This window comes from Megalobrama amblycephala, linkage group LG10, assembly GCF_018812025.1.
Source record: "Megalobrama amblycephala isolate DHTTF-2021 linkage group LG10, ASM1881202v1, whole genome shotgun sequence".
Taxonomy (NCBI): Eukaryota; Metazoa; Chordata; class Actinopteri; order Cypriniformes; family Xenocyprididae; genus Megalobrama; species Megalobrama amblycephala.
In genome coordinates, this window is record NC_063053.1 from 37,467,054 (window position 1) to 37,489,727 (window position 22,674).

Below are 22,674 nucleotides of genomic sequence, written 5' to 3' on the forward strand. Positions count from 1 at the left end.
GATTTAGTTCATTCTGAAAGTAAAAGTCCACAACACGACGGCACAGAGGAACGATATCATTGGAGCCACTTTTTTTCCAGCTGATGAACGATAAAAACATTGAGAGCCAATCAGAATCCATCCTGAGCTCAAGCATTTAACGAGACAGACTTATAATAATCAGAACGATACCGTCTGCTGTTGAGGACGCTAATATAGTTATCATTCTTGGTGTGACTGGGCCTTTACCTCTGAAGCCTCTTTTAATTCTCCTGGTCTTATTCTGTAATAACAATCCTCATTTCACTGATGTCATCATATGGTTTCATATGGAGACACTTTCATCATTCAAGAATGAACATTATGAATTCAAACACATCTTCTGAAGTATTACTGAGCACTGTGCTGAGACTCGGGATGAACTCTGACCTGCTGGCTGAGTTTCTGCTTGTCTTTCTCCAGTCGGAGGCGCGCGCCGCCCTCACTCGACGCCTTCAGCTCCTCCACGGTCTTCAGCAGCATCTGATTCTCCTTCTCCAGCTTGAGCAGCTGACTGGACGTCAGGTCATTCACCTCGTGACCCAGAGATTTCTGCGGCACTGCGCTCACCAACACACAAAGCTCTGAGAGTTACCGTCTACGGAAGCCTCTGTTCTCAGATCTCATCAAAGTCGGGAAAACATCCCGAATTTGGGTCAGTTAACCTTCTTGGCAAAGCATCATAATCTGGTATTTATGAGTAAACATGGCCCACATACACCCCATCTGTCGGCTGATGATGTCAGCGTACCTTCAGTGAGTTCAGGTGTGGTTTTGGAGAGCTGCTCCAGTTCCCAGCCCAGATGCAGAGACTCGTCCATACTCTGTTTCTGAGCCATCTCTAGCGACAGGTTCTCCTCCAGCAGCTCCTCCATGCGCTTCCTGTCCATGTCTCGCTCCTGCAACACAACGCCATCAGTCAGCATCCAGCGCGCAGAGGGACTGGCTCCATACATTCATACATCACGACTACGATGCTTCACATCCTAGTTTATGTATCTGTTCATTCACTTTATTTTCTAAAGTTCATTTCATGGAGAAGCAGCTCGTTTCAATACGCTGCAATTCTCGATGAGGTCAAATCTGCTTCATGAGGAGCCATGCATTCTGTGTTTTTCTGTTTTAATTGTTCTGGATTCCATTCAATTTTAACAATCAAAAAGAATAAGCTAATTATTTGAATTCATAAAACAACTTTCATCCAAAACTTGCCAAATTCTGTCAATTCCATTTTTATGACTGGATTCTGCATCACAAAAATCATAGTGCCCTACATAGTAGGGTCGCGTGTTACGAGTTAAAGAGATTTATTGACTATAAATGCCATCATGTGTTTGTCTACAGCAGTGTGTGCTCAGGGAATCTGCGTCCAATACGCATTTTGTTCTGTGATTGTATTGTAGTATTTTTACAAATACAAACGTGGATGAAAATGGAAATAAACACTCAGTAATCTGGTGGGAATCATACATACAGAGTGAATATTTCTGTCTTGTTTTGATTTTTTGTTTTATTATAATTATGAAATGAAGTACCCAGTCTGAGCTGGGAAACAAAGGTTTTAATGCCCCAGCAGCATAAGACAGCTGACAGACACACTGCGCTCCCTGCACTGGCTGAATCTATGGCACTTTTGAGTGTAGATAGGTTGGAAGTTACTTGTGTGTTATTTGACTGTATATTGTTATACTTTCTGTTTATAATATGGTAAGGTTGTGGATAATAGTAGTGATTGACCGATAACCGAATTTATTAATATTTCAGCATTTCTGGTTTTGTTATATCAGATTCACAGATAAATGCTATGTACTTTAAGCAGCTTGGTGCTAAGAAATAGAGTCGTCACGTAATCCGTCGTGTCTCAATAAAGATGTAACTTTACATGAATTAAATAAAACAGCCATTAATAAGTGTATGTTGGAAATCAAACTGCTGAACTTAATTCTCTCGTTAGAGATGCTCATCATTAGACTCATAAAATGTCGCGGAGGAATGCTCCAGCTTGTCCAATGAAAGTAGCTTTTAACAAGATCCGCTCACTTAAAACTCCCTAAATTGTATTAATATTATTTACTATATAACCTTTATTTCACTAATAAACATGAATAATTACAGCCCTGTGGAAATTAATTATCTCCAAGAGATCGCAATTTGAGTATAAGTTCAGTATAAACACCTAGATAAAAAACAAATGCTGCAACATTTTTAAAAAGTTTAATGCTGGTCACGTGATCAGCACGACGCATGCGTGTGATGCTGATGCAGAGTTCTAATGTAGAACCCGGAAGTGCTGCACTGTATGTAAACAGCGTAGGAGACTGATGGGTTAGAGAAGAGATTGATGAATAAAGTCATTATTTTTGTTTTGTTTTTGCGCACAGAAAGTATTCTCGTCTCTTCCTAACATTAAGGTTGAACCACTGCAGTCACATGACTGTTTTATTGATGTCTTTAGTACCTTTCTGGACCTTGAAAGTGTTGATTATATTGCTGTCTATGGAGTCATAAACCTCTCGGATTTCATCAAAAATATCTTAATTTGTGTTCTGAAGATGAAGGAAGGTCTTACGGGTGTGGAACGACATGAGGGAGAGAAATTAATGACAAATTTCATTTTTGGGTGAACTAACCCTTTAAATAAAAGTTCATTTTAGTGCTTTTGATATAATTGTGTTAAAAACAGAAATATAACAAATAATGGTTCTGCATATCGTTTATCAGGTACATAAACATGCAAATAATCGTATCAGTTATAAAAATCAATATCAGTCTATATAGTGCTGCATTAATGGACTATCATTATGAGCTCTCACCATCTCCATGTCATGGATCTTGTTTTTAAGCTGCAGATTTTCCTTCTCCAGCTCATGATGTTTATCAGATCGAGCTCTGAATGACTCCAGCTGATCCTCCAGCATGCTTTTGGTCTCCAGCAGAACCTGATTGTCCTCCTTCAGTTCCTACATGAACACATATAAACATGACAGCCATCAAAATCCCAGAATTACCTCATGAACACATAATAATCATCAATAACCTTCAAGGCATTCCCAGCATTCCCTCGTGAACACACACAATCAATAACCGCCACGGCATTCCCAGCATTCCCTCGTGAACACACACAACCAATAACTGCCACGGCATTCCCAGCATTCCCTCGCGAACACACAACCAATAACCGCCACGGCATTCCCAGCATTCCCTCGTGAACACACACAACCAATAACTGCCACGGCATTCCCAGCATTCCCTCGCGAACACACAACCAATAACCGCCCCAGCATTCCCAGCATTCCCTCGTGAACACACACAATCAATAACCGCCACGGCATTCCCAGCATTCCCTCGTGAACACACACAACCAATAACTGCCACGGCATTCCCAGCATTCCCTCGCGAACACACAACCAATAACTGCCACGGCATTCCCAGCATTCCCTCGTGAACGCACACAATCAATAACCACCATGGCATTCCCAACGTTCCCTCATTAACACACAATCAATAACTGCCACGACATTCCCAGCATTCCCTCGTGAACACACACAATCAATAACCACCATGGCATTCCCAACGTTCCCTCATTAACACACAATCAATAACTGCCACGACATTCCCAGCATTCCCTCGTGAACACACACAATCAATAACCACCATGGCATTCCCAACGTTCCCTCATTAACACACAATCAATAACTGCCACGACATTCCCAGCATTCCCTCGTGAACACACACAATCAATAACCGCCATGGCATTCCCAACGTTCCCTCATTAACACACAATCAATAACCACCATGGCATTCCCAGCATTCCCTCGTGAACGCACACAATCAATAACCGCCACGACATTCCCAGCATTCCCTCGTGAACACACACAATCAATAACCGCCATGGCATTCCCAACGTTCCCTCATTAACACACAATCAATAACCACCATGGCATTCCCAGCATTCCCTCGTGAACACACACAATCAATAACCACCATGGCATTCCCACCATTCCCTCGTGAACGCACACAATCAATAACCGCCCCAGCATTCCCTCGTGAACACACACAATCAATAACCGCCCCAGCATTCCCAGCATTCCCTCGTGAACACACACAATCAATAACCACCATGGCATTCCCACCATTCCCTCGTGAACACACACAATCAATAACCGCCCCAGCATTCCCTCGTGAACACACACAATCAATAACCACCATGGCATTCCCAACGTTCCCTCATTAACACACAATCAATAACCACCATGGCATTCCCAGCATTCCCTCGTGAACGCACACAATCAATAACCACCATGGCATTCCCAGCATTCCCTCGTGAACGCACACAATCAATAACCACCATGGTATTCCCAGCATTCCCTCGTGAACGCACACAATCAATAACCACCATGGTATTCCCAGCATTCCCTCGTGAACGCACACAATCAATAACCACCATGGTATTCCCAGCATTCCCTCGTGAACGCACACAATCAATAACCACCATGGTATTCCCAGCATTCCCTCGTGAACGCACACAATCAATAACCACCATGGTATTCCCAGCATTCCCTCGTGAACGCACACAATCAATAACCACCATGGTATTCCCAGCATTCCCTCGTGAACGCACACAATCAATAACCACCATGGTATTCCCAGCATTCCCTCGTGAACGCACACAATCAATAACCACCATGGTATTCCCAGCATTCCCTCGTGAACGCACACAATCAATAACCACCATGGTATTCCCAGCATTCCCTCGTGAACGCACACAATCAATAACCGCCCCAGCATTCCCAGCATTCCCTCGTGAACACACACAATCAATAACCGCCCCAGCATTCCCAGCATTCCCTCGTGAACACACAATCAATAACCACCATGGCATTCCCAACGTTCCCTCGTGAACACACACAATCAATAACCGCCCCAGCATTCCCAGCATTCCCTCGTGAACACACACAATCAATAACCTCCCCAGCATTCCCAGCATTCCCTCGTGAACGCACACAATCAATAACCGCCCCAGCATTCCCAGCATTCCCTCGTGAACACACACAATCAATAACCGCCCCAGCATTCCCAGCATTCCCTCGTGAACACACAATCAATAACCACCATGGCATTCCCAACGTTCCCTCGTGAACACACACAATCAATAACCGCCCCAGCATTCCCAGCATTCCCTCGTGAACACACACAATCAATAACCTCCCCAGCATTCCCAGCATTCCCTCGTGAACACACAATCAATAACCACCATGGCATTCCCAACGTTCCCTCGTGAACACACACAATCAATAACCGCCCCAGCATTCCCAGCATTCCCTCGTGAACACACACAATCAATAACCTCCCCAGCATTCCCAACGTTCCCTCGTGAACACACACAATCAATAACCGCCCCAGCATTCCCAGCATTCCCTCGTGAACACACACAATCAATAACCGCCCCAGCATTCCCAGCATTCCCTCGTGAACACACAATCAATAACCACCATGGCATTCCCAGCATTCCCTCGTGAACACACACAATCAATAACCGCCCCAGCATTCCCAGCATTCCCTCGTGAACACACACAATCAATAACCACCATGGCATTCCCAGCGTTCCCTCATTAACACACAATCAATAACTGCCACGACATTCCCAGCATTCCCTCGTGAACACACACAATCAATAACCGCCCCAGCATTCCCAGCATTCCCTCGTGAACACACACAATCAATAACCGCCCCAGCATTCCCAGCATTCCCTCGTGAACACACACAATCAATAACCACCATGGCATTCCCAACGTTCCCTCATTAACACACAATCAATAACTGCCACGACATTCCCAGCATTCCCTCGTGAACACACACAATCAATAACCGCCCCAGCATTCCCAGCATTCCCTCGTGAACACACACAATCAATAACCGCCCCAGCATTCCCTCGTGAACACACAATCAATAACCACCATGGCATTCCCAACGTTCCCTCGTGAACACACACAATCAATAACCGCCCCAGCATTCCCAGCATTCCCTCGTGAACACACACAATCAATAACCACCATGGTATTCCCAGCATTCCCTCGTGAACGCACACAATCAATAACCGCCCCAGCATTCCCAGCATTCCCTCGTGAACACACAATCAATAACCACCATGGCATTCCCAACGTTCCCTCATTAACACACAATCAATAACTGCCACGACATTCCCAGCATTCCCTCGTGAACACACAATCAATAACCACCATGGCATTCCCAACGTTCCCTCATTAACACACAATCAATAACCACCATGGTATTCCCAGCATTCCCTCGTGAACACACACAATCAATAACCGCCCCAGCATTCCCAGCATTCCCTCGTGAACACACACAATCAATAACCACCATGGCATTCCCAACGTTCCCTCATTAACACACAATCAATAACTGCCACGACATTCCCAGCATTCCCTCGTGAACACACACAATCAATAACCGCCACGGCATTCCCAGCATTCCCTCGTGAACACATATAGTCATGTGAACGCACCTCCACTCTGGTCCTGTAGAACTCAATGTCGTGGAGTTTCTCTTTGTAGCGCATCATTTCACTCTCCAGTTTGTCCACTCTGACGGCCTTCTCTCGGAGCGCGTCCAGCTCGTCACGATACGCCCGCAGCGAACGCGCGTCACACATCAACTGCAGGTTCTGACAAACACACACAACAGCAAATTATACTTTTGCACTTCCTTAAATGTGTCTCTTTTTACAACAAATTTCAATCTTTGTAAACACACAAAACTATTTTTGGAATAGATTTTCTGCCATTATTTAGGCAGACTCATGCATAGATATCTGTATGTATTTACTACGCCCGATCTGACCGCTCCAGACACAACCGCTATATTGGAATGGTCAACATTTCAGGTGTTGTTCATCAGTCGCAGTAAATACCAATGATTTTTCATTGAAAATGCCACAACATTGTGCAGCCTTCGGTTGTGAGAGCCACAGATATACGGCAGGGTTCTCTGATGATCAATCACATTTATCAGAGTTTTAGCCAATATTCTTTTTGATTTACCACATGCAGAATTATCTAACATTAACTCTTTCCCCGCCATTGATGGAATTTTCTGGCAATCCCTGTTTTTACTGTTATACAGTAGGGGGGCGCTATCACGCATCTGAAAGAGTACAGAATCTCTGGATCAAAACACAGGTGAAGAAGCAGCAGAAACAAGTGATAAAACTTTGATTATGCAAGCCGTAGTCTTTGACAAAATAATGATTTTATCAGCTTTTTGTTCAAAATGTTGCTTTTTTTATAAAACTTACCCACATTCAAGTGGTGATAAAAAAATAAATAAAATAATTCGTTCTTTTTTTGATATATTGTATATACCTGTTCAGATATTTATAAAACAAAATATTCTGGGGGCCATTGAAGTTTTGTGAAAATGATCAATAATTCTGGCTCTGGCTGGCAACTTTTTAAAAAAACGCTGGTGGGGAAAGAGTTAATGGCAAACCAATGCAGCAGAATGATACAGATATTCATACAGGAACCGCTGCTGTGAGCTTTCATTGTATGGAAAAGAGCAGAATAAACATTCTCTTCTTGTATTCCACAAAAGAAAGTAAATCATGTGAGTCTGAAACAAAATATTTTGGTCTGATCTATCGCTTTAAGAGCCTGGACTGCCGCGTGTGTGTTTATTTATCACTGTATCATGCCACGGATCGACAGAGTGATACAGCAGCATCTATAAATACACACGTGATGATTGGCTGAGCTGTTATTGGATGTGTAAAGCTGTGGCATGTAATTAGTTAAAGGATTTACTGTAATCATGACACATTAGGACTCGCAATTACGACCACAGTGATTTAGCTGAGCTCAGTGTCACACAGGAACGTGTGTTTTTATATGATAGACAGGTGAGGTGACGTCTCACTTCCTGCTGCAGTCTCTTCACTTCTGCCTCCATGTTGTCCAGCTCCTGCCTGCAGTCCAGCAGCTGTTCAGTCTTCTCCTCTCTGAAACACATCAACACAGCGTTAGCCTGCAGAAGAGGGCGTGACCTACAGGTTAAAGATCTGGGCGGCTGGTTTAAGCCTCAGCGAGGTTAATTCAGCTTCAGTAACGTGACCGTGACGTCACTCCAGCCGCCGAAGCTGTGATAATCCTACTGTAAGACACTCTGGATGAGAAAACATCTACTAATTAACTTTACTAGAGACCAGATGACTACGTTTGATAAAATGCACAGGAACTAAACGAATCTCCATCATGATCAGTGGCGTGACTGCGGGGAACAGGAAGTGGAACTGTGCGATTCTTTTATGGCACACTGATTAAAATAGACTGTCCTCCTTTACCCTGCAGTGAAAGACACAGAACAGAAGGCAGGTACGGAGCCGCGGCCTCATTAAATCATCCTGAACGGGAAACTGCGTGCAAACGTTCTGCATGCATACGGTACAAAGTGCCAAAGGTCATCTGATCAAGCCACGGACACCTTACTGTTGTCTTTAATGTGTTTTAATGCTTGTAGGAAAAGCTCTCTCATCGGACAAGAATTGATATTTTGTTCAAACAACTTCATGCACAGGCGTTTCACTTGCCGATCATGTAAACTCAGCACCGCTGTCGCACCTCAGTAGTTGACCTTCTCATCAGTGTCCAACATTATATATTCATTTTACTGAAGGTCAAATCTTTATTTGTTGCCCATTCAGACAGGGCATTTTTGTACATGTACATGTCTTACAGCACATGTAAACGGTTAATTATTTTAAGTCGAGCGAGTTGCGTTCATCCTCGTTACAGCAGTGAACATCAGATCAGCGGACGGACGAGATACGGCGATATATCGAGATGCTCAATCTGAAATCTGAACACAGATTAATGCTTTTTAAGGGCTGCACATTCACCTGAACTCAGCTTGTGTAGTTATTCACTGTGGTTATGTAATTATGTGATGATAGATAACAGCTTTTATTAGTACAGTAACTGAATGTAAATGATTGATCAGGGTTACCAGTGTGTCACAGAAGCAGTTCAGAGAACTTTAATTCCTATGCAAACTCTCATGCCAGTGAAAAGGCAAATCATGTGTGCTCTACTGTAGTCATTACCGTTACGGTCAGTGTTGAGGGTAACGCATTACAAGTAACACGAGTTATGTAATCAGATTACTTTTAGATTTACAACAAAATATCTAAGTTACTCTTTCAAAAAAGTAATGCTTGTTACTTTGTTTTCCCATTTACAGACTGACCTCTCTTGTCCCCGTGTTGAGAGAAATCAGGAGTACTTGCACTTCCTTCAGTCTGAGGCTTATTCATTTCACTTTAGGAATGAAAGGGCCTTTACATTTGCCAAAAATAGAACTTTTATTTTTTTATTTTTTTTAAAAGTCAAACAAGCAAACAAGCCCAGTCCAGGGGAGGAAAATTAAGGCAAGAGTAATGCAATGCATTACTTCTCATAAAAGGTAAGTAATGTAATTAGTTACTTCTTCAGTTTTTAACACAATATTGTAATCAAAGTTGCTTTTCAGTATAACAATATGGTGTGAAGTTTTATGTTATCTTCTGATTCTTTTATCATTGTTTTATTTATTTTACATTGAAACTATATGCTTTATTTTACATTCTGAGTTGCATAGATGTTTTCGAATATTTTTATATTGATATTGTGTGACTGTATTATTTGATGTTATGCTTGTGAAGCACTTTGAGTTGCATTGTATGAATGAAAAGTGCCATACAAATAAATGTTCATTATTATTATTACTTTTATTAGCAACTTTCCCCAACACTGTTTATGGTTACTGTTTCTCAAACTCTACAAGAGCTTGATCATCAGAAAATAATCCAGAGGAACAGGAAGTACTTTAAGAGCGCAGACACACCCCTGAACTGAATCACGATGAGCTTCTCTAATGGATTCCAGTAAAGCAGCAGTGATGCACCTGAAAGCAACTTCCCCTCATTTAAAGCACTTCCCCTGGCGCTCGTCAGGTCAGTATTGTCTCCGGACAGAGAGGAAGCTGAATAATTGATGTCTCAGATACTCACAGCTCCTGCCGCAGGCGTCTGATCTTGGCTTTAGCGTCGGCCAGCTCCACAGACAGGTGCTGCACGCTCTCCGTGCGTCTCATGCTGGGCGACTCGCTGGGCGACGGGGCGGCGTGGACCGCAGGAGACGCGTGACCGCAGTCCCGCTCCAGAGTCAGAGACACGATCGTCTGACATCAGGAACAAACACACAGATTCAGCTGAGCATCATGGGTACTAACACTGTGATCAATGCAGCATCAGTCGTCCTGCTCTTCACCACACAATAAACTAGTTTTGTGTCTTACTGTAATAGGGCACACATTACATGAGTCGATTACAATACACAAGCATTTGATTTAAACTGATCCTGATTTTGAGTTAATATTGATTACTGTGTTTATATATCAGATAAAACACGTCAACTATTCTCAAGGCAAATAAATCTCTACAGTGATCAGTCACGCCACATTAAAGAGCATCTAAATCACAATTATTGACTGAATTTAGTGATGAAACTGACAGAATTTTAAAGCTGAGACTTTGTTTCATATCAAAAGTATCAAAGATTATTGTGATTATTGGATGTCAGGAGCTGCAAATCATGTTTAGTGAAGTTTTGTTCAACTGAAAACAGCACCGACTGAAAGATCGATTCTTGGGATTTAAGAATTGATATCGAGATCATTAAAATAAAGATCAATTAAAATTGAGAAACTGATAGTCAACCCAACCCCTTACACTTAAAAATAAATGTTCTTCATTGGCATTGATGGTTCCATAGAAACTTTATAGTGGAAAAAGTTTCTTTATATATTTATAAAAATGGTTCTTCAATGGAGTCGCTGTGAAAACCTTCTTTTGGAACCTTTATTTTTAGGAGCGTGTCGTACTGTTTATTTAAATGATGTGGAATATGTATCTTGAATATAAACCTGAGTGAGTCACATGGTCATTGATTAATCGCAGCAGCGATGGTTACCTCAGCCTGTTGGTCTCTCTCGTCTACGAGGCGCTTGAGGTTAAAGGTCAGGTCTCTGACAAGCGTGTCTTTATCGTGCGGGACGGACTCGCTCTCCTCCACACACTGAAGGTCAAAGACGTTCTCCTGGTTATGGGTCACCTTCACACACACACACAACAGAGGGTCAGAGGTCAGCAGCCCAATGAGCTTCGTTCATGTTGTCATGTGACACAGACCTCTTGGATGTGAGCGGCAATGGCTGCCTGCGTGTCATAGTCCAGCGTCTGGATCCTGTCGATGTATTCCTCCTTCCTGTCGCACTGGAACACACAGAGAGAGGCAGTGTGAGTGTGATGATCACGTGACCCGTGTGTGTGTGTGTGTGTGAGAGTCTCACCTGTACAGCGCAGCCCAGCAGCAGCAGCAGCAGTTTCCTCATCTCCTCCAGTCCTTGCTCTGAAACACACACATCAGCAGCTGCAGCATCACAGAAACACACGCTAAACTCTGACGGCCGCCTTCAGCCCTGACACATCACATAATCCTCTAATAAAAATGGAAACATTTATATTCACGTATCAAATATGATACAGTAGCTGTACAGTCCGGCCAGATCGCACTCGTCCTCATGACTCTCTCTCGTCTGTGACGCTCAACACTGAGTCAGTCACAGGTGCAGAATGAATGAGGGGACGTGCTGCTGATTGGGTGGACATGTCTGAACTGAAGATCGGCACAGAGACCAACATGAAGTGAACCTCTGACTCACGACCAAGTCTCATGGTGTCTGTAATGTGTGTTCCTGACAGGAAACGCAGGCTGACATGGACAGTGAGGCCCTGAACACTGCAACACTTCCTGTGCAGGACTTCCTGTGACACTGCTGAGGACGCAGCACATGACCTCATGCAGTGACATCACTGCCTACAGCACTGCCTTCACTGGCTTAAATAAACACTCTCACATTCAGAGGGTTGTTTCTCCAAAATGATGCTAATTCTCATGTTCACATTCACAACATTTTAATGGACTCTGTGACATTCAAAGACCAAGAGCAAACCACAACCATCCAATCAAAAGCCCCGCCCTACATCTGTTCTTGTTTGAGAGGCAGTTTCACTCAGATATATGGCACAATTGAACCTTCGCCGGGAGTTTGATTGACAAGCGATCTAACCAACTATAACACCGAATCCGCCATTTTGTCTGACAAAGCAGTCAGGAGTTAGAAGATTAACCTCAGTGGACTGACGTCTTTCTGTGTTTGAAACAACATTCCTTCTGATGTTCATTCATGTTTATTTGATGCTATAAATGAACTAGAAGGAAGAGATGATCGGTTGGGCTGAGGAGCTACAGCGATCTGTCACGACACATTAAAGAGCCACAAAACGCTTTTTATTGTTCGAATTTCTTTAAAAAAAAAATTACAGTTTGAAAGCTGGGACTTTGTTTAATATCATAAGTAACCTGCTCTGTTTCGTCAGTGTCCTCTTTGCTCCGCGATGTATTTTTCACTCTGTGGCGTGACAGCACCATGGCTCGTCGGACAAAGGGTCGATTCTATTTATAATTTAGCTTATTCAGAATGGAAATATTATTTATATATTTTTAAAAATCTTCAGAATTGCATTAAAAATGCAAGAATTGTCTTTGTCCTGCACTGTCTGTTCATCCACTTCATGCTGTGATCTTTATGACATCAGATGCAGTGATGACATCATCAGCGCGTCATGACGGTCACTCACTCATCCTGACCTCATCAAACGCAGTTCAGCTCTGTTATGAGACAGAGGTGTGTCTTAATCATATCTGCTAGTCACAGCGGTTATTAGAGGTCAGTCATTTCTGCAGGGAACATTTAAACCCTTAAATGCACAAATGTTTCACCAATCATTCTTACATATTCAGGTCTTTAGCGACCCGGATCTATATCGAACACGGATGGATCTCTAACTGCCGCAATAGTATAAAACTCTCCTGATATTTTGGTAACAATTTCAAAAGAATAAAATAAAGCTGATTACCGTTGGAACGTGGAAGGGTTCAATGTGAGCAGATGTTTTTCCCATCATCACTGTCCTCGTCAGAGCTCATTTCCCCAGGCTCATATTCACCATCTCAAACATATTCTCAAATCTATCGTTTTCAGCATCTTCATAAATCAATATTTTGATCGCTGACAGCTTCTTCACCAGATCCACCATCAGCGTCACTGATATTTGATTCGTACAGTACTTGCTCTACAGTAAATCACTGCGTCATTTCAAGTTTAGCTGATGTCATGTTTTATGTCTGCAGTAATTATGAGTGAATCATGACATCATCATTGTGTTTCAGACAGGCGAACTGCACTTCAGAGTCATCAGAGATTCAATTATTGTTGTGCAGAAAAAATACTTGCACTATTACATTCCCCGGGTCGCTAATGACCCTATAAATTCATTAGAAAACAGCCATTCTTTATTTTTTTTCTTATTATACTGTTTATAATGAATAGATTGAGGAATAATAAGAAGGTTGATGTCTAACTTTAAATAATGAATGAGGGGGGGGGGGATAGTGAAAGACGTCTAGAGGTGTGTGTTTAAGGTTAAATGTGAGAGATGAGATTGTCATGGGTAGTCAATATTTCTTCCATTAATAATGTGTGATTTATGATAAGGTCACTGATAAACCCGAATTACTGATGATCAGATGTTAAAGACAGTAAATAATCTAAAAAATCTGTAAGAGAGCAAACATACATCTGTGTTGGGAATCATTTATATCACTGATCCATTATTTAAATTTTTATCACATATCATTGTTTAACATCTATGATTATTCTATAACTATTGTAATCAATGTTTATCATCTCTATGTCAAGGTTCCTCTGGATGTTGAGAAGAAGTTTGGTGTAATAACGTGTTGAATGTGACGTGTTGGACGCACCACTGAGAGGAGTCCTGCCCAACACCAGCACGTCAGGAAGTGACATCACCACCAGCTGCTGCAGCGTCTCCTGGAACACAAGCACACGCATGAACAAAACTTCACCGAACGTTATTTGTAGATTCTGCCATCCAATAATCACAATAATCTTTCATACTTCTGATATGAAACAAAGTCTCAGCTTTCAAATTCTGTCAGTTTCATCACTAAATTCAGTCAATAAATGTGATTTTGTGTCATTAATGCATGTGACAGATCATGAAGTGATCATCTCTTCCTCTTTACTAATAGTTACAGCAGCAAATAAACATGAACGAACATCAGAATAAAGAACAACACTGAAATGAATCATGAGTCATGTGATCCATCAGTGTTTTAAACCACAGAAAGACATCATTAAAACAGATGGAGAACAATATGATCCGCTAACGTCACATTTACCTCAGAAAAGACATTCAGTGACCATAAACGACTTGGAGTAGAAACACAATTATATCATTAAAACGTTATTATTACAAAATCATTATAATCAAAACTCCCTTATGTGCAAATCGGTTGTTAAAGGATTAGTTCAGTTTAAAATGAAAATTAGCCCAAGCTTTACTCACCCTCAAGCCATCCTAGGTGTTTATGACTTTCTTCTTTCTGATGAACACAATCAGAGAAATTTAATAAATATCCTGACATATTCCAAGCTTTCAAGAAAGTGTCTCCACCCACATCCATCCATCATAAACGTACTCCACACGGCTCTGGAGGTTTAATGAAGGCCTTCTGAAGCAAAGCGATGCGTTTGTGTAAAAAATATATCCATATTTAACAAGTTATAAAGTAAAATATCTAGCTTCTGCCAGACCACCTTCTATATTCAACTTAAGAAAAAGGTACGTTTTTTTCTCTTTTTTTCCATAAGTTGAATATGGAAGGTGGTCTGGCAGAAGCTAAATATTTTACTTTATAACTTGTTAAATATGATTTTTTTTTTTTTTTTTACACAAACGCATCGCTTCGCTTCAGAAGGCCTTCATTAAACCTCCGGAGCCGTGTGGAGTACGTTTATGATGGATGGATGTGGATGGAGACACTTTCTTCAGCTCACTACCATTATGAAGCTTGGATGTGTCAGGATATTTATTAAAATTTCTCTGATTGTGTTCATCAGAAAGAAGAAAGTCATAAACACCTAGGATGGCTTGAGGCTGAGTAAAGCTTGGGCTAATTTTCATTTTAAACTGAACTAATCCTTTAAAGGGGACCTATAATGCTCCTTTCACAAGATGTAATATCAGTCTCTGGTGTCTCCAGAATGTGTCTGTGAAGTTTCAGCTCAAAATCCCCCACAGATCATTTATTATAGCTCGTCAAATTTGTCAAAAACACGCCGTTTTTGTGTGTGTCCCTTTAAATGCAAATGAGCTGCTGCTCCCGCCCCCTTTCCAGAAGAGGGCGGAGCTTTAACAGCTCAACAACAACAAAGCTGGAGAATCTCACGCAGCCAAAATGAGGATTGTCAGTAACAGTGTTCAGCCTTACATTGTTCAAACCGGAGTCGACACTGATGGAGAGACTCAGGAAGAAGTTACAACTTTTAGTTTCTGAATGGTTAGTGGATAAATTGATGTAGTTGCTGTGGAGTTGATTCAACTCATCCACTAGCATGTGCCGTCATGTTCATCTTTGTGTTGAATTGACCCTCGTTTGTGAAGCAGTCCGGCGTAAAATGACGGCATGACAACAACACTCTACTACAACAACTCTTCCTCTTCTCTAAAGCAGCCCAACATGGCCCCGCCCCCTTTCTTATGTGTTCTCGGGGGCGGGGTTTATGTTAATTTTAGGGTTTGTGATGTCACCAACCCAGGAAGAAGCTCGTTGTAGTCCCTAAACAGAATTCTGTAAAAGAAAATATCTCCCTTTGCATTGAACTTTGAGCATCGTGACTTTGCAGATGTTGTTTATGATCAAACAGCAACATTACACACTAACTAAAGTTAAAAAAACTCAAATCATAATCAACCACCCCTTTAAATTTAATCTTTAATATTATAGTAATGTAAAGTTTCCTCTGGACGCCCGACACACAGACAGGAGCAACGTTTAGAAAACTCATTCCAACAACGAGCCCTGCAGGAAACGCAGGCGTAACAGAGTCAGTGTTGTGAAGTTCATCAATTATGAAACGAGTACAGCTCTACAGGAGACAACAGTGTGGTTATTCAGCTCAGTCAAATATTAAGTGTTTTAAACTCCATCTGAACTCCAGATTGTGTTGATGTTATTTAACACTGCGTCAGCCGCTTGTGCCCGAGTCTGAGTCGCTGAAGGGTTTGTGAGTCTGAGCGTCCCGTCAGCGCCGCTACTAGATTAACTGATAATAGTCTCATCAGTGCTTAAGAGCAGCTGTAATCACAGAGGTCACGTGTGAGCGACTCATTGTCAGTCCAGGACGAGAGCCGCCCGTGCGCTGCAGCTGTGTGCGGATCACACGTGTTTCCATAGCAACGCCGCCGCATTCACCCGCTCGCACTGATGAACGAGGCGTCCTGCAGCTCAACACTACAGGTCAGGGGTTCGACTCCGACTTAGAACATAAACGCATTTATCCAAAGCATCTGCCAAACACATAAAAATGTAAACATAAAAAGAATGACATCAAGATCATCCTGATGCACGAGCAGCAGATCAACACACACACACACACACACACACACACACACACACACAGACGTGCAGTAACACGCCAGTCATCATCTCAGGGGCTGCTATGACAGGAATGCAGCACAAACACACGGTCCGGAGACTGAACAGCAAATCTGACACAAACTGAAACACACGCCAGCTGAAGGACGCGAGTACGGTCCATTACATCTCACATGAAGCGTCACATGACTTCAGTTGGCTTGACCTAAAGGTCATATGAACCACTGCTGATCCAGCAGAAACACTGGAGGTGTGTGTGTGAAAACACAAGCTCTGTTCGTTCCTGCGATCACAGACTCCTGGAGGGACTGAACGACGTCAGACAAATTTCACAATTCGGTTCACAGTTTCGATTTAAAAGCTTGTGCTTCGATCCAATTCCAATACCGAGTCCATATCCGTTCATTCTGACGTACATCAGGTTCAGTTCATAAATAACCCTCTCTGCACTGAAGCTGTAATCTCTACAGGATCCTGTCAGTCATTACCGTCACAATAACAACTGATCCGCATACAAACACTGAAACTAAACATCAAGTAGTTTTTATGAATATAATGAATGTGTAATATAGTGCCCATGTCTATCAGAACGCTCTTCTCTAGAGTTATTTTTCGAGTTTATGGTCACTGAATGTCTTTTCTGAGGTCAAACGTGACATTATTGTTCTCCAGCTGTATTTATCAGAAACATCACACTTTCTCAGCTCTGGTCAGGACTCTTCACTACTGATGTGTGTTCATGTCACGTCCTCCCAGAAGCCCCTGCGGTCACGTGACCCGTTTGATGAATAACTGCTGACCGGTTGGCCGTCAGTGTGTCGCTCACCTGATAGTAGCTCTTGATCTGCTGCACGAGGACGGACAGGTTCTGGATGCGCAGCGTCGGGTCGTTGTTCACCTTCCTGTGGGGTCTCTGGACGCTCGACTGCGGGTTACTGTCACGACAGACAACACGTGTGTTCAGCTCATCACGTGATCACTCATCATCACATTTACACAGAAACGTATTCATATTTCTCATCGACTGTCAAGACGTCTTTATATGGAAGCTCATTTCCGCCACGGAATAAAAAAGGTAATGGTGACGTTAGAGAGTCAAAGGCAGAAACAAGCTTCCACATCATGACTTTACGTTCACATTTTGTCCACTAAAGTATTTTTTCTTTACAAAAAGAAAATTTGCAATAAGCTGGAAATGATGTAATAAAACAGCACAGATTGAGCAGGACATACGAGAAGCGTGACTGCTTTTAAGATGCTCTCAAGACAATCACATGACTCAATCATGTGACAAATCAAGCATTGAAGTGTGAGAGCAGAAATACAGATGTTAAAGATCAGTGTTTTAAAAGAGTGATGTCATGATCACAGTCATCAGAAGGGAGACGGTCAGTGACATCATGATGAAGCACACGCTGACATCACAGACACATGTGACTCCACTCACACGTCCAGCTCCGCTACTGCCGTCACATGAATGTGCTCCTCTCTGCTCATCACGTGATGCGATGTGTGTATGAGGCGTGACGGCCTGTGTCTGTGACTGATGACGTCATCGTCTCTCCTGGCTGTGATTGGTCAGGTGTGTCTGAGTGCTGGTTTCATCACCTGATCATCATTGATTCATGTTCAGTGGGCTTCATGTCACACTTCATCTGCCATCACACGCCTGACAGCATGTGTGTGTGTGTGTGTGTGTGTGTGTGTGTGTGTGTGTGTGTGAGAACTGGTTTGACCTACATTATCAGTGCGCTCATAATGTAGTGTGTGTTGAGGTTTCACGTCCAGCAGTTACTGTAATTCAGATTGATAAAAGAACAGACTAATCTATTTTTATTTAAAAAATGCAAGAACGTTTCTGTGAGAGTTATGTTTAGAGGACAGAAAACATGTTTAGCTCAGTATAAAAACCATTACACCAATGGAAAGTTCTCATAATGATGACTGCGCCAGTGTGTGTGTGTGTGTGTGTGTGTGGCTGTTCAGTAATAAGCAACATTCACACACACTGAAGCGAGATGGACAGCATATGGACAGCTGTAATCACACACACACACACACACACACACACACACACTAACAGCACTGTCATTAACAGCGCTGACATGCTGCTCCATCAGTCAATACACACACAATGACACACAGCCCCGAGCACTAGTGACTAACCTACTTCTGACAGACACACACACAATCATCCAGTCACACACACACACACACACACACATTTGTTTTGCTATCTTATTGAGGACATTGCATAGACTTCCATTGATTTTATATCAGGTCAATTATATTTTCTGTCACCTGACCCAACCCCTACTCCTGAACCTGCCCATCACAGAGACATGTGACCATAACAGACTTAAATAAAGACATCTTTTGGTTGATTTATAAGCCTTTTAAACCAGTGAAGACCAGTCAAATGTCCTCTCTGGTGGGTTGTGAAAGTATTTCACAATATAAGTTAGGACATTTGGTCTTCACAAGAATAGTCAAAACAAGCGCACACACACACACACACACTCATAATTGTTGTTTTTATGATGTGGAAGCTGACATTATCAAGTATGTCATTGACTTTGTAAAGAACAAACACAAACAGGTCTTGATTGGTCACTGTGTGGAGACGTGTATCAGAATACAGCTAGAATGAGCACAAAAATCAAAAAAACGTGTGTTTTTAGTGATGATGTCAATTAGCAGAGGGTATATTAGGGCTGTTTCTGCAGTATTTTAATGTAAACTCCATTCATCAACATTAACAATCGCAACTATACTATCAAGGGAAATAATCAACAGTTTAGTGTTATCAAAAGTACAGACTTCAGTACTGAAATTTAAGAAATGTGACGATACCAGCATTTCCCCCTTGCACTTTGAGCAGATTCATGAACACCTCTGATTGGCCACTGTGTTCACGTGCTCAACAGATACATCTGTGATTGGCTGCAATGATCAACGCTTCAAAAACATGTTGTAAACAGTCATCAATGACTCTCTTCACTGAGCGTTACACAGACACACACGGGAGCGTTTGAAAGCAGGCGTCTATCCAGTGTTGATCATTGTAGCCAATCACAGACACATCTGATGAGCACATGAACACAACAACCAATCAGAGGTGTTTACGAATCCGCTCAACAGCGCTCAAAGCGCCACATTTTAAAATTTCAGTACCGACTTGGTATTGAAGTTAGTACTTTGGACAACACTATAACAATTATGATTCGTTTCATAATCCCGCAGCCCTAATTAACCATCAGATTAAATAGGCTAATTAACCCAATTACACATGTCATGTTCTTCATGTACAGCAGTGGCTAAAGTGACATCCAGAGAGGAGATTGGTTTTTAATGACACTAAGTTCGATTAAACCATCAAAATATGAGGAAAATATTTATAATTTTTGTAATATTTTAAAAACGAAGGAAAAACAGAACACTAAACTTGGTTAAGGTGTTTATCTGACAAAATTATTTGGCAAAAAAAGGCAAACTGCAGCTACAGGTTTTATTTTACTATGCAATAAAAAGCATAGAAGATCAAAAAGCTGACAGGAAAAAGCAAACATTGACTACAACATGATCAGTTATTAATATTTGGTTGGTTCTCTTGTTTTTGCATGTTCATAATTTCTTTGTACGACAGCCTGGACAAAAATTATATTTCATTGCGTTATTATCACAAATTAAACAATCGAATCCAAGGGTGAGGATGTCAGTTTTGAACATCACTTTAGGCCACTACTGTAGATCACACATCCACACTGGCCCATAGAGGGCGCTGATTCAAATACATAATGCATCTTTGGTCTCTAAAGTGACATGAAACGGTTTAGGAGCCGTTCACACCGAATGCGTTTATTTATTCCACTGCGCTGCAGTGTTTTACATGCGCTAGACGGACGTGTTTGACCGCGGCGCTCGCGTCTTTCAGAGCGTCTCACATGACAACATTCTAAAACCGTCTCTAGATGATTTAAATGCAGTGACGCTCCTGAAACGCTGCAGTATACACCGGGTCCAAAACAAAACTATTCTTCAAACTGTGAATGGATTATACAGGGAGAAAGCCATCAAAGAGCTGTCAATCATCAGTTCAGTTCTGCACTCGTGATCAAAACTCCTGCTATAATCAACGAATCAGACGACACCAAACAATCAGTGTCTTATTAACGGCTCTGCTCTGTGTTGATTACAATCAGAGGACTCACAAGAGCGCAGAACTTGTGTTGAATGAAACTCAGATGGTTTCAGATTTCTTCTGCGCAGTGATTCATTTAAACTCCTCTGATTGGCCGTTGCATTCATGCACTCAGCAGAAATCCCTGTGATTGGCTACAATGCTCAACACTGCAAAAACACACTGCCCCCAATAGTCGACTAATCGTTAATCATTAGTTGACCAAAAAAATTCTCGTTTAGGAAAAAAAAAGTCGTGCAGTCTGTGAGGGACGTTAACGGCGGGTCCTTGTGGTAATTACAGTACGTCAGGCAGGAAATCCAAACATTCGCCATCATCCATCGACCTCAAAAGGGGCTTTCACACTGACTTCTAGGAACTCAATTATAGGAACTAGCCACCAGGACGCTTCCCCGAGAGCTAACAGTTCCCCTAGAGGCGTTTTCCTGGTTGCATTCGCACCGGCAGCAGGAACTCTGAAGTGACGTAAGCTGCGCTTGTTGTTGTGACTTTTATTTTGACAGCTCTGAAAACAGCTCAGCCGGAGCCTGAGCACACGGCGCTCGCATTCATTAGTTTACGATCTGTTTAACAGTCCTGTCTGACACGTTATTAGCTAGAACTGTTATACAAAGAAAGAAGACAGTATATGCAAGAGTATTAGTGTTTGCAGTGTGGTTGAGGTCCAAAAACAATCATGTTTCGCTTGTTCCCCTCAAAGTTGCGCTGGATTTTAACTCGAGAGGTCCATCTATCATTGTGTTCCATGTTTGTAGAGTTAGTTTGTGGAGTAAATATAGGCTATAAACTGTGGGTGATCAGGGCTTTAATTTAAAATGGCGGGTGCCGGTGTTTCGCGTGCGTTTGACCAATCAGTGTACGCTCACTGATAGTTCCTACAGTGCTGGTTTACTCTGCAGGAGGAGATAATTTAGTTCCCCAAAAGGAGTTCCTAGAACTAAAATCATTCGGCAAAATCCGGGTACTTCCGCCAATAGTTCTAGGAACTGTGAAAAGGTTCATCCGGTGCAAAAGCCCCTAAATATGGCTTATTATTTGAAACATGCAAGTAGTGGCAACTCTACACAGCCGCTCGCTCTAATGTTCACATAGATAATGTGTTATTAGGCTCATATCCAAGTGTTTGTGCGCTTTACTGCACGACACGGAGGCGCCGGCGCGATCACTTGCAGTTTCCTGACAACAGCAGAAACAACTTAAAATACTCCATCATTTTTGGTCACACAGCGTAACGCATCATTTGAAACGGTAAAGGGTCTCCTTTTATTTGTGTGCACTCACAATAACAACAAAACATTGTGCTTTTGTAAAATAAAGAAAACAATCAGGGTGTGCTCTCTGCTGTCTCGGTCTGGAGCGCGAAACTCAGCGTACTCTTGCCTCACAGACACGAGGAATACATCTACAGAACGCTTGAGCGATTGTCAACCGATTCAAGTGGAGAACAAATATTCCCAGATTATGTAATCCGTAGGAAACATGGATATAGGCGCGTCCACTGCTGCAGAGATGATGATGAGTCACGCCAACTTCATCTCCACAGCCGAAAACATTATCAGTAAATTATTAAAACGTTCAGACAGTCTCCTTGCTGTTCTTTCACGACACATTCATAATGAACGCTTGAACGCTGATTAGACTGTGTTTCATAGGCAATTAAAGGCTCAATATGATTATTATTATGGCTTATTAATATACACGTGTGATTAGTCGACTAATCGCTTAAATGAACGACTCCTAGTGGACTAGAAAAATCTTTAGTCCAAGGACAGGCCTGGTACGTGATATCAGATAAAACAGAAGAAAACATACAAA

At 42.1% G+C, this 22,674-nt stretch overlaps 1 protein-coding gene across 6 annotated transcripts in view; it reads right to left on the minus strand.

Annotated features, from left to right (window-relative positions):
• The window catches only part of ccdc88ab (coiled-coil domain containing 88Ab), a 50,151-nt gene that overhangs the window by 25,676 nt on the left and 1,801 nt on the right, over positions 1 to 22,674 (minus strand). For all 6 annotated transcript variants that reach the window (XM_048206010.1, XM_048206008.1, XM_048206007.1 and 3 more), the window contains exons 3-13: positions 17,485 to 17,593; positions 13,959 to 14,028; positions 11,422 to 11,480; positions 11,261 to 11,344; positions 11,043 to 11,183; positions 10,082 to 10,251; positions 7,954 to 8,035; positions 6,545 to 6,703; positions 2,832 to 2,978; positions 770 to 917; positions 409 to 578 (exon numbers count right to left, since the gene is read on the minus strand). In XM_048206010.1, coding sequence (XP_048061967.1) covers positions 409 to 578; positions 770 to 917; positions 2,832 to 2,978; positions 6,545 to 6,703; positions 7,954 to 8,035; positions 10,082 to 10,251; positions 11,043 to 11,183; positions 11,261 to 11,344; positions 11,422 to 11,480; positions 13,959 to 14,028; positions 17,485 to 17,593 — 1,339 coding nt within the window. The remainder of the gene's footprint in view (positions 1 to 408; positions 579 to 769; positions 918 to 2,831; positions 2,979 to 6,544; positions 6,704 to 7,953; positions 8,036 to 10,081; positions 10,252 to 11,042; positions 11,184 to 11,260; positions 11,345 to 11,421; positions 11,481 to 13,958; positions 14,029 to 17,484; positions 17,594 to 22,674) is intronic.